This window comes from Mytilus edulis, chromosome 4 (assembly GCF_963676685.1).
Source record: "Mytilus edulis chromosome 4, xbMytEdul2.2, whole genome shotgun sequence".
In the NCBI taxonomy this organism is placed as follows: domain Eukaryota; kingdom Metazoa; phylum Mollusca; class Bivalvia; order Mytilida; family Mytilidae; genus Mytilus; species Mytilus edulis.
The window spans coordinates 48,947,207-48,975,163 of NC_092347.1; the positions used below are offsets into that span (position 1 = coordinate 48,947,207).

General features: G+C 31.5%; 1 protein-coding gene and 1 long non-coding RNA gene across 3 annotated transcripts in view; one reads left to right on the forward strand and one right to left on the reverse strand.

Moving 5' to 3' along the window:
* Positions 1–27,957, forward strand: part of LOC139519880 (ras GTPase-activating-like protein IQGAP1) — a 92,666-nt gene that overhangs the window by 49,197 nt on the left and 15,512 nt on the right. For both annotated transcript variants that reach the window (XR_011663735.1, XM_071312174.1), the window contains exons 26-35: positions 295–416; positions 1,722–2,017; positions 13,883–13,957; positions 15,068–15,217; positions 16,266–16,406; positions 22,877–22,961; positions 23,310–23,474; positions 25,501–25,568; positions 26,533–26,665; positions 27,017–27,119. Coding sequence is in view for 1 of the 2 variants with exons in the window: in XM_071312174.1 (XP_071168275.1) it covers positions 295–416; positions 1,722–2,017; positions 13,883–13,957; positions 15,068–15,217; positions 16,266–16,406; positions 22,877–22,961; positions 23,310–23,474; positions 25,501–25,568; positions 26,533–26,665; positions 27,017–27,119 (1,338 nt within the window). In the remaining variant the exon portion in view is untranslated. The remainder of the gene's footprint in view (positions 1–294; positions 417–1,721; positions 2,018–13,882; positions 13,958–15,067; positions 15,218–16,265; positions 16,407–22,876; positions 22,962–23,309; positions 23,475–25,500; positions 25,569–26,532; positions 26,666–27,016; positions 27,120–27,957) is intronic.
* On the reverse strand, positions 19,947–22,236 carry LOC139519871 (uncharacterized). The gene is made up of 3 exons (XR_011663701.1): positions 21,824–22,236; positions 21,015–21,083; positions 19,947–20,252 (listed from the first exon to the last, which is right to left on the reverse strand). It is a non-coding gene; the product is annotated as an uncharacterized lncRNA (long non-coding RNA).

Here is a 27,957-nt window from a genome sequence, read left to right on the forward strand (position 1 = left end):
ACATGGAGGAGTCTTATGAACTTTACTTGTTAAAAAATCTTTGAAATCTGTTAATTTTTCAAACGTTGGACCGTTAATTATTTTTTGGGGGTGAGTTTTTTTTTTTTGCAGCATTTTTTGTTGATCTTATGAATTCAGTTAAAGCATAAAGATGAGCTAAAAAGGTGAGGGGTGTATATCATGTGATCATAGGGCAGCTATTTATTTAAGCTGTTTTACTAAATTTACTGGTGGGTGTGACCCAAATCTAAGATAGCTTTAGAGATAGCAGTAATGGAATTTTTTATGTTTTAGAATTACAGAAGTTGCGTCAGAAGGTGGTTACAGAAATTCGATCAACGAAACAACTAGAAACTGATTTAGATCAAATGGATATCAAAATAGGTTTACTTATTAAAAACAGAATATCTTTGCAGGTAAATGTAAAAAAAAATCTAATGTTTTAAGTTTTGTTTCTTCATATAGGCTTTGAATATTTTAATATGATTAATGTAGCATTATTTAGTTGTGTCTTGGTGGTACATATGAATGAAATAAAGAACAAACGATAAAGTAAATATATTTATTCATAACAAAATATGCCACATTAACAATTTATCAAGTCACTGCAAGCACTTAACAATCTGACTGTCTCCAGAAAAAAAATCCAGATGTTTTTTTTCACGCTCGTCCTGAAAACAGAAAAAATACATACATAAAGCGCACCTGAGTATAACATGCAGGGACAAATACAGAGGAAAAAAACCTGCGGTTTATTTACCGATTTTAAAGGTACTAGTACAGAGGACTCTACTTAATTGGATATTGGCTAAACAAATATACCTGCTATAAAAAAAAAAAAAAAAACTATAAAAAAGGAAGATTGGTTATGATTGTAAATGAGACAACTCTCCACCAGAAACTGAATGACATAGAATTTAACAAGTTTAGGTCACTGTTCGGCCTTCAACAATGAACAAAATCTATACCACATAGACGGCTATAAACACGATAAAGGCCCTGAAATGACAAGCTTAAAATAATTCAAGTATTTTTAAAGCCTGATTAAATTACAAAACAGGGAACTAAAAACAAATAGGTTTAATGAAAATGTAATGATTTCTTGGGTTCTATATAAATAGAGCATACTTTTATATTAGGTCTACAGCTTGATAATGTTGACAATTTTTACATTTACTGTGCAGCCACTCCTATTTGCCAGTAATTAGAGATTTTACAACACATATTGTTAGAAGAAAATGATTGTTTAATTTTCTTAGCTTCAAATGCTTCAGTATACATTTGACCTCTATCAATTGCATGCTCATCTCCTGTGATAATCAAATGAGAGATAGGTATATTGTGTTGTCTGTTATAAAAATGAAGAGTACATTTGACCTCTATCAATTGCATACTAATCTCCTGTGATAGTCAAAGAGAGATAGGTATATTGTGTTGTCTGTTGTAAAGATGAAGAGTACATTTGACCTCTATCAATTGCATGCTAATCTCCTGTGATAGTCAAAGAGAGATAGGTATATTGTGTTGTCTGTTGTAAAGACGAAGAGTACATTTGACCTCTATCAATTGCATGCTCATCTCCTGTGATAATTAAATGAGAGATAAGTATATTAAGTTGTCTGTTGTAAAGATGAAGAGTACAGATTAAGATTATGCTATAAACATAATAAAACAATTGCTTCAATTATTTGTATATGCATATTAATCTATTCATTTGATAGGATGTAGTTAGTCAAGACAAGAAACTATCTAAATACAAAGAAGACAGAAGTATCCCCAAAGGTCTGAAGGCCCTGAATAAAGACTGTCATGACCGTTTAGAAGCTTACCAACATCTGTTTTACTTATTACAAACTAATCCTACTTATCTTGCCAAGCTCATTTTTGAAATGCCGCAAAGTAAAACAACAAAATTCATGGAATCAGTTATTTATTCTTTGTTTAATTATGGATCTAACCAACGGGAAGAATATCTCCTTATTCGACTCTTCAAAAAAGCATTAGAAGAAGAAATTGCGTAAGTAGTTTATAGATTTAAATGTACACCAGTTTTGTAATTTTTGTATATATATTCATAGTATGGAGACCATTTTTACTCTAAAGAATATACATTTGTAATGATAAAAATATAATTTTAAAACCTACCAACCTTCTTTTTTATATTCACAATTTATTGGGTATATCCCCAATTTGAGGTGTTAACCTGAATTAAAAAATCCTTTACTATATAATGTAAACGCCTCAAAACAGTTGTGAGTTGAAATGGTATTTAAGCACATACATATACATACTCATTCAAACAATATTAAGAGTAGCATTAGGTCTGCAGAAAGATTTTGAAAAGATGGCAGGTGTGGGTATATACCTTAGCCATTTTGCCTGCATTAATTCTAGATGTCTATTGCAGTTAATATTTATGACTTGATTGTAGCCAGCATAATTATACCCCACGCAACGAAGTTGCGCAGGGTATAATGTTTTTGACCCGTCCGTCCGTCAGTCAGTCCGTCCGTCAGTCTGTCAGTCCTGTTTCTTGTCATCGCAACTCCTCTCAAACCACACAACAGAATTTCACGAAACCTTTTCAGATAATAAGGACATACTATGTAGTTGTGCATATGGACGGGAAATTGCGATTCAATTTTTTTTCTAGGAGTTATGCCCCTTTGAACTTATTTACTTTAATGTACTACTGCAACAGTTTGTCATCGCAACTCCTCTCAAACCACACAACAGAATTTCACGAAACCTTTTCAGATAATAAGGACATACTATGTAGTTGTGCATATCGACGGGAAATTGCGATTCAATTTTTTTTCTAGGAGTTACGCCCCTTTGAACTTATTTACTTAATGTACTACTGCAACAGTTTGTCATCACAACTCCTCTCAAACCACACAACAGAATTTCACGAAATCTTTTTATATGAAAAGGACATATGATGTAGTTGTGCATATCGACGGGAAATTACGATTCAATTTTATTTCTAAGAGTTACCCCTTTTGAACTTATTTACTTTAATGTACTACTGCAACAGTTTGTCATCGCAACTCCTCTCAAACCACACAACAGAATTTCACGAAACCTTTTCAGATAATAAGGACATACTATGTAGTTGTGCATATCGACGGGAAATTGCGATTCAATTTTTTTTCTAGGAGTTACGCTCCTTTGAACTTATTTACTTAATGTACTACTGCAACAGTTTGTCATCGCAACTCCTCTCAAACCACACAACAGAATTTCACGAAATCTTTTTATATGAAAAGGACATATTATATAGTTGTGCATATCGACGGGAAATTACGATTCAATTTTATTTCTAGGAGTTACGCCCCTTTGAACTTATTTGCTTCAATGTACTACTGCAACAGTTTGTCATCGCAACTCCTCTGAAACTACACAACAGAATTTCATGAAACCTTTTCAGATAGTAAGGACATACTATGTAGTTGTGCATATCGACGGGAAATTACGATTCAATTTTATTTCTAGGAGTTATGCCCCTTTGAACTTATTTGCTTCAATGTACTTCTGCAACAGTTTGTCATCTCAACTCCTCTGAAAACACACAACAGAATTTCATAAATTTTGTAGATAATAAGGACATACTATGTAGATGTGTATATTGACAGGAAATTATTATTCAATATTTTTTCTTATACAATTTTTTTTTCTTATACTTATTTAATTTCTCCAATGACAATGTGGGGACGTGGGGTATGTGAGCGTGCTCACTAAGGTTCTTTAATTGGGTAATGTTTCCTTCTTATCTAAACATTTTGTTTTCATGATAAAAACTATAACATAGATCACATTTTTTGTGGACTCTTAACCATGAGAGTGAAACATTTACAATTAAGTTTGATAAATGAATTATTTAAGAATCTGTTGAGAGTTAAAACAGTAAAAGTAGATTTTTGACCAGATTAAAAATCGGTTTTTGATATGGGGATGTACGGCGGGCAGGTGATCATCAGCCAAATGTTGTCCTTGCATTTACTCATGAACCGTTCAACCAAAGCTTTCAAAATTTTAATATGTTGTTACTGACAACAAAATGGAGGTCAAGTTCTATAATGGCAATTTTTCACTTTTCCTGTTCAGGAGTTGTGGTTCTTGAAAGATTGAAAAATGGTGTTTCCAGTCTTGTCTTAGCATTTTATCATGAACCATTTAACCAAAATCAAAATTTAAAATGTTGTTATTGTTGACAAAATGGAGGTCAAGTTTGATATTGATGATTGAAACTTTTACTTTACCATTTAGGAGTTTTGTTCCTTTTGATATTGATAAATACCAGGACAGAAATAAATGTTAAAATATCAGGTTTACTGTCATTCTCACAGCTCTTGTTTGTTTTTTGAAAATTAGAAATGTATCTTATTAAAAGAGAAGTTCGGTTCAAATATATATATGAATTATTACATAAAAATAATGAAAGAAAGTGAAATATCTGTTGATATTGTTATTATTATAGGATGATGTTATTGAGTAAAATCTCTGGAAAAATGCATATTTCCTGATATGTTGCAGACGTAAAATGTCATTATCTCCTGTTACTGTATCTCATGCCCTTAATTGAAGTAAAAACAAATTATTCACTTAATTTAAAAATAAATAAATTTAGAAGCAGCACTTTATACATTTATACATCTGTATGCCCCATTTATGGGCATTATGTTTTCTGATATGTGAGTCCGTTCATTCGTTTGTCCATTTGTCCCACTTCAGGTTAAAGTTTTTGGTTGAGGTAGTTTTTGATGAAGTTGAAATCCAATCAACTTGAAACATGTTCCTTATGATATGATCTTTCTAATTTTAATGCCAAAATAGAGTTTTTACCACATTTTCACGGCCCACAGTCCATGTACTTGGGATACATTCTTGTTTTAGAAATTTTGTTGGTAAGGAAATGGATTTAAGTTAGTTGGTTTACAGAAAAATCTGTTGAAGAGTTTCATTTGCAGTCAAACCTCATTTTCTAATTTTTAGAATAAACAAAAATCAAACATACTCATGCTTTGCTATCAGTGCTTTATTTATTTGTCTATCTTTGTATTATCATATTACAGCACTGATTATTGTATGTGTATAATTGTGAAGACTTCAGTATCATATCATATCATATTTATTTGCAACTAATCAAAATGTTATAAATTGTTACCTGTTGTATATGTTAGTTCTCAAAAGAACATCTTTACATGTTTGATACCTTAGTTTACTTAAGGAGAGGGTACAGTTTTAGGACAATTAGGCTCTAAAACTGAATATTTATGTATCTTCAATTATCTTCTTTTTATACTCTCCTTTCAAATTCAGAGGAGGTTGTCTTTACAATGTCTATCCGTCAGTCCTTTGAAATTTCGGTCATAATTTTATCAGGAACTACAATCACATATGAGCATGCTTAAATGTGTGATGCCTTTTCAGATTCATAGTTCCTAATCTTTCTGTTTACCAAATACTTAAATATTCTAAACACAGAATGGACATGCAGTATTCTATAATTGCTTACATCTCCTTCATTTGAACTTAAGCATGTTTAGTGGATAGTTGTCTCATTTGCAATAATACCACATCTCCTTCTTTTGATATGTATAGAATTTTTGTCCCATTTTCATAAAGAACTACAGATAAGAGCTTATTGAAATTTGTTATCAAGCTTCATGTTAACTTGTTTTACCTTTGTGTTGTATACTTACACCTATTGCTCTCAAACTTCCTGTTTACCTAATACTTTTAAGCTGGGATATCATTAGTGAGCTCTCAAACGTCCTGTTTATCTAATACTTTTAAGCTGGGATATTGTTAGTGAGCACACAGTTCTACTTGTTGGAATCAAATATTGAATCTGTCACTTAAATACATGGCAGTTATGGTTTAAATTATACCTTTTTCATTGATTAAACAGCATTGAAATGACAGTAGAATGCCCAATTTATACGAAGTTCATGCATGCTTACAAATAATATAGAGCACAACATATATTTTTCATTTTACTTTAATCTGCTGATTGTAATAATTGGTTTAGCTGTCTTCATGACACCTGATATATTTATTTTTTAAAGGGAAATTCTAAAACTTTTTCTGTTTGTTTTGAAGAAGAAGAGTAAACATGTAATTGCTTTTACCATTGTATTATTTAACTTTTTTTGTTGAAAAAAATACCTTACAGTTTAGCTTCACAAATGTAATGTGCTTGCCATACATACCACATGAAACATGTTTTCTGTTCTGTTTCTTCCACCATTAAAAGTTTTCTTGTCAATGATATTAAATTTAGACATTTGTACAGTAAGCTGTATGAAACTCCAACAAATTGAACAGATATACATCCTGATATTAAAACTCACTGCATTTGATAGTATGATATAAACTTCTTATGTACAATATAATTTTGGAACACTCTTGACTTCTTCAGTAACTATTGTTTGTTTCTTGTATTGCTTGCAGACGACTGTAAGTATGTATGTCTTGCTGTGTAGTACTGTTCTATTTTAATCACTTTCTGTGGCATGATATACTTCAGAATACAACCAGAGCATGAAAACAGAACCATTTTTTCCAGTGATAAAATGGTCACACTTCAATTGAAATAATAGTAGTTTATGTCAGAAAATTATACTCTGTCTTTAAAAGATTTCAAAAAGTATGTGTTGCCATTTCTATATAATTCTAACATATTTAACAAAGAATTAGTCCAGTGAAAAAAATAGTGACTATGATAAATTAAGGTGTTGATAGTAACAGTAGTATAATCAGATTTTGTGTTTACACATCAGAATTAGACAGGGAGATTTCCATGTTATTTCCAGTCTTATAAATGATAAACTTTTGAATATACAGACCCAAAGGCACAACTTTTTATTGTTAGTGACTGTACAAAGCCACTGTTTTTGATATGAAGTTTTTTTTTACCAAATCTTTTAGTTATTTCCTATTATTTAAAATGTTATAATGATATATGTTAAAGCAAAACAATATTTGTCATTTGTCCTTATAGGAATTATTGCCCTAAATTAATGACTTTAACTTTTTGGAATTTTGGATCCTCAATGCTCTTCAACTTTGTACTAGTTTGGCTTTATAAATATTTTGATATGAGCGTCACTGATGAGTCTTATGTAGAAGAAAAGCGCGTCTGGCGTACTAAATTATAATCCTGGTACCTTTGATAACTATTTAACCCTGTTTTCTATTGGCAAACAATGCAGAAGATAAAGCCACACCAATTTTATTGCTTATTTCTTTTTTTTACCCGCTCCAGTTGTGGAGAAATTGACTTTTCAATAAAAATAAATTACTGCTCCTGGAAATTTGAGGTCTGCATGCAGCTACAAAACTAGCTGATTTTGATTTTTTTTCTCACAAGGACACTTTTATGAAACCTCATATCCATCCCCCTGTTTGTTTCATTTGCATGCAATCAGAATTCTTCTTTTGTTTAGAGGGGGTAAAAAGTGTAATTGGTTCAACAACTGCTAGTCAAGTTAAAGAGTTTTAAAGGCAATACTGGTTTTAGGAGCCAAATGAAAGAGCTTTTTTCACAGTCAGATTTGATTTGGGTGACAGGTATTTCGATAGAACATTTTAATACCTTGGAGTTTACATGCATAGCAATATGATTATCTTGATCAGGATGTTGCTTTAGTACAAAGCTCCTGAATATGGATGAAAATTCCAACAGGCTTCATTACAAACATAATTATTGTATGCTTATGCCGTCAGAAGTTTATACCTTAGTATAAGATTGTATGAGGTATGTTTTATACCTTAGTATAAGATTGTATGAGGTACGTGTAATACCTTAGTATAAGATGATGTGAGGTATGTGTTATACCTTAGTATAAGATTGTATGAGGTAAGATTTATACCTTAGTATAAGATTGTATGAGGTAAGATTTATACCTTAGTATAAGATTGTATGAGGTACGTTTTTTCTGACGGACAATTTGTTTTGTTCCTAGCTATATTTAATTTCAATTTTTTTCCCTAGCTAGTTTTAATTAATGCTTTTGAATGTATTAGAGTAGTTACAATTCTTCACCTATTTTTTGTGATGCTTTTGATACTTATTTTAATCAGACACCAGACAGTTAGCTATAGTCTATTGATATTCCCCTTTACAGTTAGTGCCCATTTTAATTAAGGGAGTTCGTTTAATTTTAAGATTAATTAAGAATTGAATGTTTTTTTAGTTAATTTATTGGTTTGTTAAAGAGTTGACCTAAGAACATTTTATATGAAGTGCAAAAACTCAATGCTTTTACAACCCTATATAAAAATACAGCCATGAAATAAAGAGCTTAAACAAGCCTTTCATATGGTGTTTTTTTTTTGCATTCTTTTAATCTTTTCACAGATAGCCTGTGTAGTCATAGACATTGCACTTTATACAGAAATAAAATTGAATTTTTGGAATACCTTAGCCAATCAAAATTTTAAATTATATGAAACTTCTACATTGTTTTTTACTGCAACTAGTTGTGTTTATTTCCTAAATATAGTAACACAGCTATATTTTGTGCAATGTCAATTTCATCATGGATCACTTTTTCTACAGCAAGGGGTTCATTAAGGGATGAAAATAAGTTTGAAATTTGTGTTACAATTTAACTAGCTATGAATTTATTTATTTAAGTTGCAGTATAAAAACAATATAAGGTCAATGTCAGAGAAATATCAACTTTTTTGTACTCGGCACAAAACTGGGGAAGGGCTCGGTAGAACCACCCCCCCTTTCCCCAGTTTCTTAGCCTCATACAAAAAGTTGATATTTTCCTGACATTGACCTTTATTGTATATGTACATAATGTTTAATTATTGTATGATAAAGACATATCCATATATTTGTATTCAGTTTGGAAAAGGGATTTGTATAGCATATTCCAGGAAAAAATGCATGTTAAAAAAGCAACCTTTATTTGGAGAACTTGGTGTTTTGACGAAAGATTTTTCTTAGTTTCTGTTCAATTAATTTACTTCTTTCATAGATTCATCAGAATATAGAGCTTGACATATTGAACAGTCACTTGTATGTGTATTGTGTCTTTTTATACCCCACGCAACGAAGTTGCGGAGGGTATAATGTTTTTGACCAGTCTGTCCGTCAGTCCGTCAGTCCTGTTTCTTGTCATCGCAACTCCTCTCAAACCACACAACAGAATTTCACGAAACCTTTTCAGATAATAAGGACATACTATGTAGTTGTGCATATCGACGGGAAATTGCGATTCAATTTTTTTTCTAGGAGTTACGCCCCTTTGAACTTATTTACTTTAATATACTACTGCAACAGTTTGTCATCGCAACTCCTCTCAAACCATACAACAGAATTTCACGAACCCTTTTCAGATAATAAGGACATACTATGTAGTTGTGCATATCGACGGGAAATTGCGATTCAATTTTTTTTCTAGGAGTTACGCCCCTTTGAACTTATTTGCTTCAATGTACTTCTGCAACAGTTTGTCATCTCAACTCCTCTGAAAACACACAACAGAATTTCATGAAATTTTGTAGATAATAAGGACATACTATGTAGATGTGTATATTGACAGGAAATTATTATTCAAATTTTTTCTTATACAATTTTTTTAGCTCACCTGGCCTAAAAGGCCATGTGAGCTTTTCTCATCACTTGGCGTCCGTCGTCGTCGTCGTCGACGTCGTCGTCGTCGTCGTCGTCGTTAACAATTTTTCAAACATCTTCTCCTCTGAAACTACTGAATGGATTTGAATGAAACTTAACATGATTGTTCCTTAGTATATCCTGCACAAAATGTGCGCTTCGATTTTTGATCCGTCAAAAAACATGGCCGCCGTTACTTAAAATAGAACATAGGGGTCAAATGCAGTTTTTGGCTTATATCTCAAAAACGAAAGCATTTAGAGCAAATCTGACATGGGGTAAAAATGTTCATTAGGTCAAGATCTATCAGCCCTGAAATTTTCAGATGAATCAAACAAACCATTGTTGGGTTGCTGCCACTTAATTGGTAATTTTAAGGAAATTTTGCAGTTTTTGGTCATTATCTTGAATATTATTATAGATAAAGATAAACTGTAAACAGCAAAAAAGATCAGCAAAGTAAGATCTACAAATAAGTTAATATGACAAAAATTGTCAATTGACCCCTTAAGGGGTTATTGTCCTTTAATGACAATTTTTCACAATTTGTTCATCATATTTGCTAACTTTAAAAAATCTTCTCCTCTGAAACTACTGAATGGATTTGGTTAAAACTTAGCATGGTTGTTCCTTAGATTATCCTGCACAAAGTGTGTGCTTTGATTTTTGATCCGTCAAAAAACATGGCCGCCGTTACTTAAAATAGAACATAGGGGTCAAATGCAGTTTTTGGCTTATATCTCAAAAACGAAAGCATTTAGAGCAAATCTGACATGGGGTAAAAATGTTCATTAGGTCAAGATCTATCAGCCCTGAAATTTTCAGATGAATCAAACAAACCATTGTTGGGTTGCTGCCACTTAATTGGTAATTTTAAGGAAATTTTGCAGTTTTTGGTCATTATCTTGAATATTATTATAGATAAAGATAAACTGTAAACAGCAAAAAAGATCAGCAAAGTAAGATCTACAAATAAGTTAATATGACCAAAATTGTCAATTGACCCCTTAAGGGGTTATTGTCCTTTAATGACAATTTTTCACAATTTGTTCATCATATTTGCTAACTTTAAAAAATCTTCTCCTCTGAAACTACTGAATGGATTTGGTTAAAACTTAGCATGGTTGTTCCTTAGATTATCCTGCACAAAGTGTGTGCTTTGATTTTTGATCCGTCAAAAAACATGGCCGCCGTTACTTAAAATAGAACATAGGGGTCAAATGCAGTTTTTGGCTTATATCTCAAAAACGAAAGCATTAAGAGCAAATCTGACATGGAGTACAAATGTTCATTAGGTCAATATCTATCAGCCCTGAAATTTTCAGATGAATCAAACATCCAATTGTTGGGTTGCTGCCACTTAATTGGTAATTTTAAGGAAATTTTGCAGTTTTTGGTCATTATCTTGAATATTATTATAGATAAAGATAAACTGTAAACAGCAAATATGATCAGCAAAGTAAGATCTACAAATAAGTCAATTTGACCAAAATTGTCAATTGACCTCTTTAGGAGTTATTGCCCTTTAAAGACTTTTTTCACAATTTGTTCATCATGTTGACTTACTTTAAAAAATCTTCTCTTATGAAACTGCTGTATCAATTTCAGCCAAACTTAGGCTAAATGAGTTTCAGAGTATCTAGTATAAATTTTATATTTCATTTCCTTGTATGTCAAGAAACATAGCTCCTATGGCTAAAATAGAACATAGGAGAAAATGATTTTTTTTTGCTTTTGAAGAAAATAGGACGATTCAAAGAACATTTAAATAAATTGAAAAGCCAAAATAATCATTGATGAGAGATTAAACCAACAAAATTCAGGTGAGCGATTCAGGCTCTTGAGAGCCTCTTGTTTTCTTATACTTATTTAATTTCTCCAATGACAATGTGGGGACGTGGGGTATGTGAGCGTGCTCACTAAGGTTCTTTAATTGTTATTTGTTCTGTTAGGTTTCTAATTCATCAACATAAAACTTTTATGTTTATTTATACCCATTATTTGTTTCAAGAATTGAATGCTTCTATTTGTAAATTAATTGGTGTGAAAAGCGTTGACTGAATCGCGTTTAGTTTAGATGACCTAAATGTTTTATACCTTGTATACAGATGGCTTATGTTATGAAGTTTCTGTCCATTGTCCTTGATTTTATTTTCATTGTGATACATCTGCTTGAACTGTAAATTTCTTACATATTATTACTAAAGATATTTAGCATATTGGATCCTTACAAGGTCTACATGTCTGTCAGATAAGGTTCACCTGTCATTGATCTCATTTCATGGGTCAATGATCAAGGTTATTTTTTTCATGGTGATGTCTGTTTCTCAGATACCATAAGTAGTAGGCCAACTTTACCTGGTGATATAAATTATTGTAGGATGTTGTTCTTGTAGTAATTTGACTTTGACCTCATTTACATGGTTCATTGGTCAATGTTAAGTTTCATGGTTAGGTCTGTTTCTCATGTTCTATAAGCAATAGGTCAACTATATGTGGTGTATGAAATGATTGCATTGTACATGTACGTAAATAGTCTATTTCTATAAGACTATAAGCAATTTATTAACTACATGTGTATTTAATGATTGCAAGGTATACATGTCTGTCTGGCAGAGTTCATCTTACATTCTCCTCATTTTCTTTGGTTAGGTTTGTTTCTAAGATATTATAGCAATAAGTTCATTATATTTTGTGTATTGAGTGATTGTAAGGTGCAAATGTCAATCTGATAGGGTTCATCTGACCTTTAACTTATCTTAAAGATTCTTTTATAATGTTATTTTAATGTAATATTCATACCTGTCAACTGACCCGTATTCTGCGGGTGTGACCCGAGATTTTCACAATTCTGAGGGATCACCCGGAACACCCGCCGGGTCATTGAAATAACCCGGGAATTCTGAAAATGACCCGATTTCACCCGTATTTCTTAGCCTTGAGATTGATTACATAAGTAATATTCCTTTGAAATACCGGCAAATTCGTAATTCTTCCATGAACAGGAAGTTACTAGCTATGTAAACTATCAAATTAAGTGACCCATTAAGTGCATGGCTTCACTTGACAGCTTTGGTGTCAAACACACTGTTAATTAACACCCATTACCTTAGCTTTAGGTCGTAAATAAATTGCACCATCGGTTACAAACTGAACTAGAGTTACTTCCCCTTATTTGTCACCATTCAAAATTATTCCTTATATTTACGTTATATGGGTGAAAAAGATTAAATCATTCAAAATATTAAATTCAAATACATATTGAAAAATAACTATTCATTATTTTTATACCTTTATACAATTTTTTTTAAAAAGTTGAAAATTATTTTTTTACATTTATACTTCCTTTAACTGTATTACTATATTTTATCATAGTCTAATTTCCTTGTTGAATGAACAAAATATTATGGATAAAGGCTGCTTAGTGAATAGTCTCAAACATTTAAGAATTACATTAAATTCTAGTGTTTGATGGTTGTATTATTTTTTTTTCAAAAAGTAAAGCACATAAGACCGAGTTTCACAAATTTATAAAAATCTTTAAAAGTGCAATGAAATAATATTTAATAAGATTTAAAATGACTTAACAAAGTGAACATGCATTGATGTTTTGGTATCTTTGATATACATTATAAGAAAATGTACCATGAATACTGAAATTCAGCTCGAAAAAGTTCGTACGCGTTATGACCTGAGATTTGATTCTTCAATGCAGGTCATGACCTGCATTTTCATCGTCACAGGTTGACAGGTATGAATATTTGTAAAACCTTTTTTCATATTAAGACTTTCAACATAATTCAATCATGATCAGAGACATTTTAGCAGATGCACTCGAGAGTATATATGTCATGTGTCATTCAAGATTTTATTCATAACCCCAGATTCATATAGGTGTACAACAGGACAATATAATATAAACATTAAATAATACATAGCAAGTATAGGACAGACAAAACACAAATACATGTATGTAATTAAAGAATTTTGATGTAGTCAATTAAAGTAATATAATTATCTTTACAAAAATTGATAACTTATTTTGCATTTTTACATTACATATAGACAGCAGACCAGTAAATTTGTTCATGCTTAGACTGCTGGTTTTTAAAGCTTTCTTTATTGTCTTACAAATCAACACCAATAAATTGAAAAACCTATCAATTGTACAATGTTATTTATATGAAATTTAATGGTAGGATACATTAAATAACAGAAATCAGTAGTATTATGATAATCTTCTTACAGATCCAAAGTAGATAAGATGTCAGACTTTGTCACAGGAAACCCTTTGGTAGTGAAGATGATTGTTGGTTTCAACAGGTAAACTTTGTTAAACTGATTAAAAGCTTTATATCTGTCTTTAGAACAAACAATTGTTTTTATTGTATTAATGTCATTTTGTTTATTTTCTTTTGTTTCATATTCTGACATCGGACTCCGACTTCTTTAAAACTGAGTTTTACTATGCACATTGTTGTGCGTTTGTTTTTTCTACATTGGCTAGAGGTATAAGGGAGGGTTGAGATCTCTAAAAACATGTTTAACCCCACCACAATTTTGCACCTGTCCCAAGTCAGGACCCTCTGGCCTTTGTTAGTCTTGTATGATTTTTAATTTTAGTTTCTTGTGTATAATTAGGAGTTTAGTATGACATCCATTATCACTGAACTAGTATACATATTTGTTTAGGGGCCAGCTAAGGACGCCTGGGGTGCAGGATTTTTTTGCTACATTGATCCATTGGTGGCCTTCCACTGTTGTTTGCTCTATGGTTGGGTTGTTGTCACTTTGACATGTTCCCCATTTCCATTCTCAATTTTATTGCTCATTTTTAATCGGATTTGCAATAGAAAAATCAGTTATTAATTTGGTGATGTACAGCGGGTGGATAGGCAAGCGTCAACCAAATGTTTTCCTTGCATTTACTCATGAACCGTTCAACTAAAGCTTTTCAAATTTAAATATGCTGTTACTGATGACAATATGGAGGTCAAGTTCAATAATGGTGATTTTCACATTTCCTGATCATGATGTATGGTTCAAGAAAGATTGAAAAATGGCATTTCCAGTCATGTCGTTGCATTTACTCATAAACCTTTCAACCAAAGCTTTTCAAATTTTAAAATGCTGTTACTGATGACAAAATGGAGGTCAAGTAAGATAATGAGGATTTGCCACCACAAAATAGGCCAAAAGTGGCGCTAATAAATGTCGTTAAAACACCAACAATATATCAATCCGACATTTATGTCAGTAAAGGGAGACATAGCTATCCAACATTCTGTTGTCAATGGCATCATTATTTAGGTTCAATCTGTGGTTTAAACTTTTTTTTAAGGCATCACTAACTTTGTCAAACCATTTTGAGCATCTATGCTTAATGAATATTTTTGTTTTTTGTTTTCATGCCTTCTTTTTACTTATTTTCAGAAATCAGAGAGGTCAGAATGCTCTAAGAGATATGTTAAGTCCTTTAGTCAACAGTGTAATAGAAGACAAAACTTTGAAAATCAACACTAACCCTATTGAAGTATACAAAGTTTGGGTAAACACTACAGAGTCTACAACTGGTAAAACAAGGTTGGTCTCACAATTCTGTGAGTTAGTTTGTATGTTCTCCTTGAAAAATTATTGAACTGCCATATAAATGGCCAACAAATTGGAAATAAATAATCATAATATGAAATATTGCTATATTTATGTCACCCTGCAAGTATTAAACTGATTCTCATTTGACCCCTCTTTTATAGGCATTCTGGTTTCTGTATGCCCTTTCCTTTCTACTGCATTTTCCCCCTGAATTACAAATCATGAAATATAACAAACTTCATGTGAGCATGATTCTCAGATTCATTGCTTATCTAATACATGGTTACTTTGAACTTTGAATGCTTTTGTTAACTTTGTGACCGTAAATTTAGTTCGACTCAATCGAAATTTCATCACATCCAATTTCAACTCATCAGGAGTCGAAATACATACATTTATATGGAACAAAGTTCGGGACCACATGAAAACTTCAACTCATCCAAAATTTCGAGTCAACAGAGTTCAAGACAATGAGAGTTAACTGTAGTTTAAAATATCATCTTTGAAAATTTTATAAAATCTTTCTTGCATCTTTTTTAAAAGAAATTAGGGGCCAATGTTAAGTGTATGAAAAATCTAGAAAGAATTATTTCTAGCCAAATTTTCAAAGACTTGTATCTCCAAAACAAGCACACTGACCCTTCATTTTTTCTGCTATTTTAGTTTCTTTATTTATATGCATTGTGTACCTTCAATTTTAAATAACATTGTTTTACAAAGCTTGTTATTTTGAAACAGAGTAGCGAATATCCTTAAGTTAGTTTCATAGGAACTACTTGTGATAGTTCATGTATATTTGATATAGTTACTATCAGTACATATCAGTTGTCCACTATGTCAATGACCTGCCTCATTGTCATGATTGTCAACTGTCTGAAGCTTCAATCCTGCTTGAATCCCGGTAGATCAGGATTCGTCAGCAAAAAGGTTAAGGTAACTTTTTCTTACAAATCATCAACTTCCTGTTAATTGAATACTCATAGTGGTGGTATAAGGGTGCATAAACTCACAGTTTAACTTGTTTGATTTTTTATTATAGTGGCTTACCCTATGATGTTACAACAGAACAAGCCTTGAAACATGAGGAAGTGCAGGTATTGATACAGGAGTCGGTAGAGAAATTACAAGGAGTATCTGATTTCTTTCTGACAACTATAGCTAAATCACTGGATAAAATACCGTAAGTACACATTATGATCTTCTGACAACTTTAACTGTCATCAAAGTGAGAGGGTTAGCACTATAAAACCAGGTTTAATCCACCATTTTCTACATTTGAAAATGCCTGTACCAAGTCAGGAATATGACTATTCTTGTCCATTCGTTTTTTTATGCGTTTTGTTATTTGATTTTGCCATGTGATTATGGACTTTCCCAATTGATTTTCTCTAAGTTCAGTATTTTTGTGATTTTACTTATCACTGGATAAAATACTGTTAAGTACACACTATGATCAATGGAATCTCAGAATAAGCATGTTAAACAAATACTTCTTGTTTGTAAAACTGAAGTACTAAAACTCTGTTAAAATTTATTTGAAAACAACAAATATGTCCCGGTATTCTACTCACCATCATAAAATGTATGCTTTTCAGATTAAATCAATGTTCTTTGTTTTGTTTTGATTGTTATTTACTGTTGGAATAAACACAAGAAGTTAATGAATAATTTTTAAACGACCCCAAAATTTGAAAAATTTTTCGTCGTATATTGCTATCACGTTGGCGTCGGCGGCGTCGTCGTCGTCGTCCGGCGTCCGAATACTTTTAGTTTTCGCACTCTAACTTTAGTAAAAGTGAATGGGAATCTATGAAATTTTAACACAAGGTTTATGACCACAAAAGGAAGGTTGGTATTGATTTTGGGAGTTTTGGTCCCAACATTTTAGGAAGTAGGGGCCAAAAAGGGCCCAAATAAGCATTTTCTTGGTTTTCGCACTATAACTTTAGTTTAAGTTAATAGAAATCTATGAAATTTTGACACAAGGTTTATGACCACAAAAGAATGGTTGGGATTGATTTTGGGAGTTTTGGTTTCAACAGTTTAGGAATTAGGGGCCAAAAAAGGGCCCAAATAAGCATTATTCTTGGTTTTCGCACAATAACTTTAGTTTAAGTAAACAGAAATCAATGAAATTTAAACACAATGTTAATGACTACAAAAGGAAGGTTGTTATTGATTTTGGGAGTTTAGGTCCCAACAGTTTATGAATTAGGGGCCAAAAAGGGACCCAAATAAGCATTTTTCTTGGTTTTCGCACCATAACGTTAGTATAAGTAAATAGAAATCTATGAAATTTAAACACAAGGTTTATGACCATAAAAGGAAGGTTGGTATTGATTTTGGGAGTTTTGGTCCCAACAGAATAAGGGGCCCAAAGGGTCCAAAATTAAACTTTGTTTGATTTCACCAAAATTGAATAATTGGGGTTCTTTGATATGCCGAATCTAACTGTCATGACTGTGTATGTAGATTCTTAACTTTGCAAAAAATGAATCAGTTAGGTTCTTTGATATGCTGAATCTAAAAATGTACTTAGATTCTTGATTATTGGCCCAGTTTTCAAGTTGGTCCAAATCGGGGTCCAAAATTAAACTTTGTTTGATTTCATCAAAAATTGAATAAATGGGGTTCTTTGATATACCAAATCTAACTGTGTATGTAGATTCTTCATTTTTGGTCCTGTTTTCAAATTGGTCTACACTAAAGTCCAAAGGGTCCAAAATTAAACTTAGTCTGATTTTAACAAAAATTGAAATCTTGGGGTTCTTTGATATGCTGAATCCAAAAATGTACTTAGATTTTTTATTATGGGCCCAGTTTTCAAGTTGGTCCAAATCAGGATCTAAAATTATTATATTAAGTATTGTGCAATAGCAAGTCTTTTCAATTGCACAGTATTGCGCAATGGCAAGAAATATCTAATTGCACAATATTGTGAAATAGCAAATTTTTTTTTAATTAGAGTTATCTTTCTTTGTCCAGAATAGTAAGCAAGAAATATCTAATTGCAAAATATTGTGCAATAGCAAGATTTATTTTTAATTGGAGTTATCTTTCTTTGTCCATAATCAACTTAAATCTTTGTTATATACAATATACAATGTATATTCACTTTTTACTACCAACTGATAAATTAAAATAATCTTTACCATTCAGTGATAACAAGTAGTTTTTTTACATCTTATTTCCTTATCTTATCTAAATTGTTTTTAGATAATGTATGTTGGACATTTGCCAGACATGACTATGATGTCATTTTCTATTTTTATTTGCCAATAACTTTATGTAAATAACTTCATTGGAAATTTGCCAATATAAAATGTTGCTGATGAAGTTTTTTTTATTGTTTTATACAATAAACAATGTATATTCACTTTTACTACCAGCCAATCTTTACCATTCAGTGATAACAAGCACTTTATTTTACATTTTAATATTTTATGATGTATTTAAAAGAGTAGTTATTGTTGCAAACTCCATTAGAAATTTGAATTGATATCAGTTTTGGAAAAAGGGAAACGGGGATGTGAAAAAGGGGGGGGGGGGGTTAAATTTTTCTCATTTCAGATTTCATAAATAAAAAGAAAATTTCTTCAAACATTTTTTTGAGAGGATTAATATTCAACAGCATAGTGAATTGCTAAAAGGCAAAAACAAACTTTTAAGTTCATTAGACCACATTCATTCTGTGTCAGAAACCTATGCTGTGTCAACTATTTAATTTTAGATTTAAAAAGTTTGAAGAAGAAATCTTTAATTGTAAAATTTGTAAAATCTTGACATTTGTTTTGTGTAAAAAAAACCCATGTAATGTCAAAAATTTGATCACAATCCAAATTCAGAGCTGTATCACGCTAGAATGTTTTGTCCATACTTGCCCCAACTGTTCAGGGTTCGACCTCTGCGGTCGTATAAAGCTGCGCCCTGCGGAGCACCTGGTTTTTGTTTACAATTAAAATATGACCTTAATTTTTTTGTAGTAAAAGATATAACATGCATAATATGCGTACAGTTCTTGTCAATTTGGTCAAATGCCAGTTAATGAACAATTTGTTCCTTTACCCTTAATGGCATTAAATTTCTATTTGTAAAGGGTAAAGAATGATAACAATTGTAATGGTAGAATGTTTAGAACAATATATACTATTATTTGTACAGTGATGATTGGGTTTTATTGTCCAGCTATCCTTTAGGATATTGCAAACTATTGTACATATTGTTACGGTCCAATAGAACTCTATTTATATACTATAATTGGTACGGTCCAATAGAACTTTAGTTATATACTATAATTGGTACGGTCCAATAGAACTCTATTTATATACTATGATTGGTACAGTCCAATAGAACTCTATTTATATACTATAATTGGTACAGTCCAATAGAACTCTATTTATATACTATAATTGGTACAGTCCAATAGAACTCTATTTATATACTATAATTGGTACAGTCCAATAGAACTTTAGTTATATGGGGCAATATGCGCAATTGTTTCTACATAGGCGGTAATGGTAACGTTTTCTTCTGTTGCTCAGCCCATATCATAAACTTGGATATGTATGATAACTCATTTCGAAGCTGAGACATTTTTACATGTGTGGTTAAATTTTCGGGGTACGAAGTGTGATTAATTTTTACGTAAATTAGCAAACCCCGAGTATCCTTTTGCGATGTGGCTCCTCATGGTAAAAAATCCCATTTTTGACACAATAAGTTCTTTAAAAATTTAATACTTTGAACACATTTAATGGCTCCATAGTTTTTACACATTTATTCTGTGTTCCCTTACTTTCTAAATTAACACAAATGGTTCAGCTAAGTCATTTGTTTATCATAGAAATGTGTCAAATATCACTACACAGAGATTTTTTGTTTACACGTGACTTTTGAGTTCCTCATTTCAAGGCGCATTAGGGATATTGTCCCATATTGAAATCCATAGTTCTGATTTGACCAAATATTTTTAGGTGATCTTCATCAGTATGACATTCTGAATAAATCTGTGTATTTTTGTCCATTTCTGAAAAAAAATAAAGTCGTTTCAGCACTATATGGCAATGACACTTTTATCGCTATATTCATTTATTTTTAATACAATGTGTATGTATAATTAATTTCTTCCAGTATACCTTCACTATTCAAAACAAGGACAAAACTTCTGATGATAACCTTAAATTACAATACACAGACCCTGTTAAAGCATTCCATAACATTTTCTTGTGTCTAAAAGTGCATTTTGACAGAGAAATTATGCAAAAATGTAGATTTTATTAAAAAAAAACCACCAAAATAATTATTCTTACTAGTGGACATCTGGTATCTAATACTGTGGAAACCACTCGAAACTACTGAGAAAATCATTCTTATCATGTAATTAGAGTGCAATGAAGTGCAAATTTTCAAAACTTGTCCTTTCACATAATTCTATTTGAGAAAAAAAGGCTTTTTACATGTATTTCAGTAAAAACTTTTATCAGTGAGAAATCCACATGAGGTATTAAAGGAAACATTGTGACATCACATGTATTATGGCGTCATTAAATAACGACAGATCAAAATAGTGCTAAATATAGTTTGCAGTGTTACATGGGAAACAGTTGCCGCAAGATTCAACTCGAAATATCGAGTCGAAAAGATCAGTAACCAAGCCTTTTCATTTAATATCAAGACCATAGCAACAGTTTTCATATTAGCATATTTCTAACATACCGACTGTAATTTCAATTGCACAAATACCATAAATAAATAATTTAGAGCTTGCCTAATAAAACAAAATGCTTACCAGTTATTAAGGACTTTTTAAAACCTTTAGTTTGCCATCTCATGTAAAAAAGTAATGATATGTCTGGAACTGAAATAAGACAATAAAAATTTACTCAAGCTGTGTTATCATTTAATTTAAATACATAAGTATTATTGAGAGAGAAAAATCTAACTTTTGAAAGTTTTATCGCAAAGAAAGAAAAAAGCTTCTCCCTTGTTGCTTAGCCACCTTCATTCAAACCGTTTATATTAGAAGCAATGAGTAGTAGCTAACTAGCTTAATAGTTGAATAGCAATATTGTTTTCAAGAAGGTTTGACCCTCCCCCTTTTCACTGAGAAATGTCAATATCTAGTGTTTTGCTCGTGTGTATTAAAAATAGTAATTCATGATTTTCTAATACATGTACATGTTTGTTTTCTGTTTATTTGCATATGATATCTACTGACCAGGGTCAAATCATTGGATAAAAGCACATGTGATGATGTATCTCACTTTACTCGTGTGAAGTGTGTTATCTCCCTTGATTGTCAGTTATTCCTGTAGACCAGAGTGATAATTACATAATCAAGACTATATTGTGTTATGTTTACTTACAATTTAATAATATTACATGTAAGTTATTTCTTGCCTTTTTCAATAAATAAACAATTCCTTTCGGATCTCTCGGGGGTAAACAAAGTTATGATTGTGCCTAAAAAAAGTGTTCAGCCCCGTGCCAGTAATGCATTTTAAAAGCGAAAATTTCATTGCCTTTTGGCTGATCTTTATCAATAATATTTATCTTAAACTGTTTATGATAACTAGGTATAAATAAAAAAATACTAACCATCATTTTCACAATTTTCTGTGGTGTACAAGGTGAAATCATCTTAAGATATCTCTGGATTTTTTGTTAGAAGATGGGGCAATATGCGCAATTGTTTCTACATAGGCGGTAATGGTAACGTTTTCTTCTGTTGCTCAGGCCATATCATAAACTTGTATCTGTATGATGGCTTGTTTCGAAGCTGAGACATTTTTACATGTGTGGTTAAATTTTCGGGGTACGAAGTGTGATTAATTTTTCCGTAAATTAGCAAACCCCGAGTATCCTTTTGCGATGTGGCTCCTCATGGTAAAAAATCCCATTTTTGACACAATAAGTTCTTTAAAAATTTAATACTTTGAACACATTTAATGGCTCCATAGTTTTTACACATTTATTCTGTGTTCCCTTACTTTCTAAATTAACACAAATGGTTCAGCTAAGTCATTTGTTTATCATAGAAATGTGTCAAATATCACTACACAGAGTTTTTTTGTTTACACGTGACTTTTGAGTTCCTCACTTTTGAGTTCCTCATTTCAAGGCGCATTAGGGATATTGTCCCATATACTGTAATTGGTACAGTCCAATAGAACTCTATTTATATACTATAATTGGTACAGTCCAATAGAACTCTATTTATATACTATAATTGGTACAGTCCAATAGAACTCTATTTATATACTATAATTGGTACAGTCCAATAGAACTCTATTTATATACTATAATTGGTACAGTCCAATAGAACTCTATTTATATACTATGATTGGTACAGTCCAATAGAACTCTATTTATATACTATGATTGGTACAGTCCAATAGAAACTCTATTTATATACTATGATTGGTACAGTCCAATAGAACTCTATTTATATACTATAATTGGTACAGTCCAATAGAACTCTATTTATATACTATGATTGGTACAGTCCAATAGAACTTTAGTTATATACTATAATTGCTACTATCTAATAGATTATTTTGTGATATGTTAGATTTTCTACAGTTTACCAAATTACTATTGTTAGGAGCTAAGGCAAAAATTATTTACTTATAGTATGATTTTTTTTTTAAGGTATGGAATGAGATATATGGCAAAAATACTGAAGACCTCCCTTATTGCAAGGTTTCCAGAAGCTGCTGAAAAGGATATACTCAAGGTTTTTATTATAATTATACATACAGAATTTATTTATAACAGCATTCAGATTATAATATGTATCATATCAAGATAAAATTTAAAAAATAAAAAGCTAAAGGATTAAATTCAATAAGGGCCAACCGTAATATACTGATTCCATGGTTTCAAGAAAAAAAATTGTTCTAAGGTGAAGACAAGACACTCAAGAATGTGAAATAGAATTTTTTTGTTGAGATTTTCTTATATAAAGTGTTAATATTTAGAACCCAAGTAAGTTAAAAGTAGAAAAAGTTATACTGTTGTGGTGTGTTTGTATATTTATCAAGATATGTATTTACCTCACAATATACTTCAATGTTTTGAACAGATTGTTGGTAACCTGTTGTACTATAGGTACATCAATTCAGCTATTGTAGCACCAGATGGATTTGGTATCATCGATGTAGGAGCAGAAATAAAACTGTCAAATGATCAGAGAAGGAATTTGGGATCTGTGGCAAAGATACTACAATTTGCAGCTTCTAATAAAGGAGTAAGATTGTTTGTAAAGATATAATATCATCAGATTTTCTGTTAAATTTGCTTGTATATTTTTGCAAGTTTCCAGTGAGCCGTTGTCATTGATATTTAGTCACAAGACTTTTTGTGTTGTGCACTACAGATTATATGGGACCTAGAAATACCAGGTGTTTGTTTGTTCTTCTGTTGGAATGTCATGCCTTCCCTCTGGTCTTGTAAGTTCTCTCTTATGTTCAATACTTGCTGGATTTGTATAAAGCTTGTATCATAGATTTATATTAGTAATATCTCGAAATTATTTTTAAAATCAGTGCCCATCATTTTTGTCGAGCCTAAAAGCTCAACATAGGGATAGTGATCTGGTGGCAGTGGCATTAGCTAACTTCTTAACAGCTTTATATTTTAGGAGGTGGAAGACCTGAATGCTTCATACTTTAAATATAGATACCTCATGCTACGAAGTTTCCGTCAGTCACATGTCCAATGTCCTTGACCTCATTTTCATGGTTAAGTGACTACTTGAAAAAAAAGTTGGTTTGTAATGTTAAATTCTCTCTATTATAATTAACCTGATACGACCGCAGAGGTCAAACCCTGAACATTTCAGGCAAATTTGGGCACAATATTCAAGCTTGATTTGGATAGTGATCAAATTTTTTAAATATTATAGGTTTCTTACACTAAATTAATGTGGTCAAAGATCTTACAAATCTAATGTGCTATATTGTGCAATTTAAAATTTCTTCTTGAAACTTTTCAAAAACAAAAAATTTCATAAAATTTGGGGGGAAAAATACGAACCCCTTAAAAAAAATTGGACCCCCTCCCCCTAAACTATTTGATGTTTCTAGAAACAGCTAAAAATATTTTATTCTAGAACTAGCAAACAAATAGCAAAGAGTACCAACATAAAGAAACAAAGCTAAAGTTATTGTCCATTAACCAGGAAACCCTGGTTTTCCCCCTTTTTGCCCCTAATTCCTAATCAGATGGAGTCATAACTCCCCAACTCCAATCCTAACCATCCTTTTTTGGGGTGGAAACTTGTGATACAATTTCAGACAATTCTATACACTGTTCAACAAGTTATTGTCTGGACACTAGATAAATGCTAATTTGGCCCCTTTTTGACCCCTTATTCCTAAACCATAGGGACCATAACAGCCAAAATCAATCCTAACCTTCCTTTTGTGGTTTCAAACCTTGTGTTCAAATGTCATAGATTTACATTTACTTATACTAAAGTTATTGTCAAATTTCCAATTATGCTAAATTTATTGGCAAATTTCCAATTATACTAAAGTTATTGGCAAATTTCCAATGGAGATTATACTAAAGTTATTGGCAAATTTCTAATGGAGTTTATTGATACTGAAGTTATTGGCAAATTTCCAATACACATATTTAAAAGCAGTGTGAGGTAATTCAAACATTACTTTGGGATTACCTCCCTTACACTGCTTTTAAATTGTCTTAACTGTCCTTTAACCAGAAAACAAACTTGTTTTTCCCCTTTTTTGCCCCTGATTCCTACATGGTTTGAGCCTTAACCCCCAAGTCACTCCTAACCACCCTTTTGTAGTATGGAAACTTGTGGTATAATTTCAGAGATTCATGCACTTTAACACAAGTTATTGCCTTGCAGCTACAAAAATGCATATTTGGGCCCCTTTTTGGCCTCTATTACCACACAATTGGGACCATAACCCCCCCCCCCCCCCTGTTATCTTTAATGTTGTGAAGGGTAGATATTAAATGAACATATGCAAATAACTGTATTTGATAGTAGTTATGTTATGAAGATCTCAATTTTTAACTTTCTTGGACACAAAAAGGTATTTACAGGCTAAATAATGAGGTGGTCGTGACCTTTTATTGTTATATTACCGGTACCTGAACCTTTTTCATGAGATTTTTTGTCTAACAACATCAGGTCTTCTTATTTAGCAAGAAACCCTAGAGTTGCACAAAATTTCTTGAGAGCTATCACAAGAAAATTACATCATTGCATAATAATTGTTATCTGTAATTTTCTTTAGTTTGGTGGTGACAGCTCTTATTTAGCAAGTATGAACAACTACATCAGAGAGGCTCATGAAAAATTCAAGTAAGTGGAAGTATAATGAAGTAGACTTTTTATTAGAGCATTGCTAGAAAGAGGTTTGGTCTTTTTGCATTGAAAAATAAAAAAAATGAATTATTTCAATGGCATTTGCATGTGTCTGTCTTTATTGATTTTAATTTTAAGGGTCAGTGACTTCAATTTTTGTCTTGTCTCAATGAACGTTTTTGTGGCAGAATTAATGACATAGATGGTGTGTTTCTGGCCATGATGGCTGCTTTGACAACAGTGATGGATTCAAGAATTATTAGATTTTCTGATTAAGTTAGTTTTATAGGAACTACTTATAATAGATCAATAATATATTCTTTGAAGTTGTACATATCAGGTTGATGACTATTTCGAGGCCCTGCACACTAGGTTGTGGCCCAGCAACTTTCGATTAATTTGTATATTTCAATGTTAAGTTTTTTTACTCAAGTTTGATAGGAACTTCTTGTGATAGATCAATAATATATATTGATAAGAATGAGTGGTCATGGTGTTATTGGGTAGGAGATTTGAATGTTTTCACAAAATAAGAAGATGTGGTGGTTTCATTTGAGAGAAAGTTTTCAACAATTGGCCAAACCTATTCTGTATAATAAGCTATACAAGCAAATTAAAATTAAATTATTTAAAATAACAATGTTAAACAATTCAAACAAGGAAAATTATCAGCAAGGTTTATATACAAATCAAACATTAAACAAATAGGAAATACAGCAACAAATGGCAACCACTGAATTACAAATATAAAAAAGTTACAGCCTGATTTATGTACAAAAGGATAAACAAACAAGAAAAGAATATACAATACTGCCTCTGACTTTGAATAGGCAAATACAACCCCCCTAACATTGGACAATGGTGTAACAGTACATCATAAGTACACAATTATAAAAATCAAATTGAAACGGGCTTTAATTATCAGATCCATTCAGCCATGTATTTTAGAATTGTGTTTTAGGAAGTTTTGTATGGAAGCTTGTGAGGTACCTGAACCAGATGTATGGTTTAATGTAGACCAGTACACAGATCTAGTCACCATTACCAAACCAGTCATATATATATCAGCACAGGAAGTCTGTGATACTCATCAGGTACATTAAATGTCATCATTCAATTTAAATATTACCAGGCATATATTGTTATATGAAATTATTATGAAGACATGAAAAAATCCCACACCAGAGGAGGCAGGCTTGAGCTGACCCCTTAACAAAAACGTGTACTAGTTCAGCGAAAATTGACATCAAAATGAACGTTCTATTGTTTCATACAATGAATAAAAATTAATGTAAAATATTTTTAGTAAAAATACAAAAAGATAATTGTAAGATCAAAATATTGATTTTTTAATATCTGATGGCAGAATCTAATCTTTATATTTCTGTAAATCTTCTGAAAAAAAAATATATATTTCATAATCTGAACATTTTTTTAATTGACAGCTACTACTACAACATCAAGATCAGATTGCTCCTGATTCCCAGGACCCCTTACATGAGTTATTGGAGGATTTAAGTGATGTTCCCACTGTCATAGAGTTATTAGGTACATTCTTTCAACATAAGTTAATTGTGACATTGAAATATCAAATACAAATATGGTTTGACATTTTTCACTTAATCTTTCAATAATTTCAGTCACTTTGACCAGCCCAGTAGTCAGCTCTTCGGTGTTGACATGAATATCAATAATGTAGTCATTTTTACCAATTTCCTGTTAACAAAACTTTGAATTTTTTGAAAAAACTAAGGATGTTCTTATCCCAGGCATAGATTACCTAAGCCGTATTTGGCACAACTTTTTTGGAATTTCAGATCCTCAATGCTCTTCAACTTTTTACTTGTTTGGCTTAACAAATAGCTAGATATGAGCGTCACTGATGAGTCTTATGTAGACGAAACGCTCGTCTGGCGTACTAAATTATAATCATGATATCTTTGATAACTATTGACTGGCCTTAAGGATTACCTCATGTGAGTTTTTCCCTTCATAGGCATTTTCACTCCCTGGCAAAAGCCTGTCAATGGTTTCAGTCATTAAAATACACTTGAAATTAGTGAAAATTTTGAAATTTTTTGGTCAGAAACCTATTCTGTGTCAAATATTTATACACAATCCAAATTCAGAGCTGTATCAAGCTTAGGTATACATTTTATTTAGCTATGTCTTCTGATAAGTTCAAATTTTCTTGAATGTCCTTCTCTTGACAGCCATTGTTGTCATCCATTGATAAATAATTTCTATAAATCTGCTCTAATATACGGGTAAATAAAAACCAAACTTGGTTATCTGTAGTAGTTCTTTAAATTTTCTCCTTGTAAAAAATCACTATCTTGTACACATTGTAGTTTGTTATTAATTGTAAGGTTCTAGAAAAAATGTA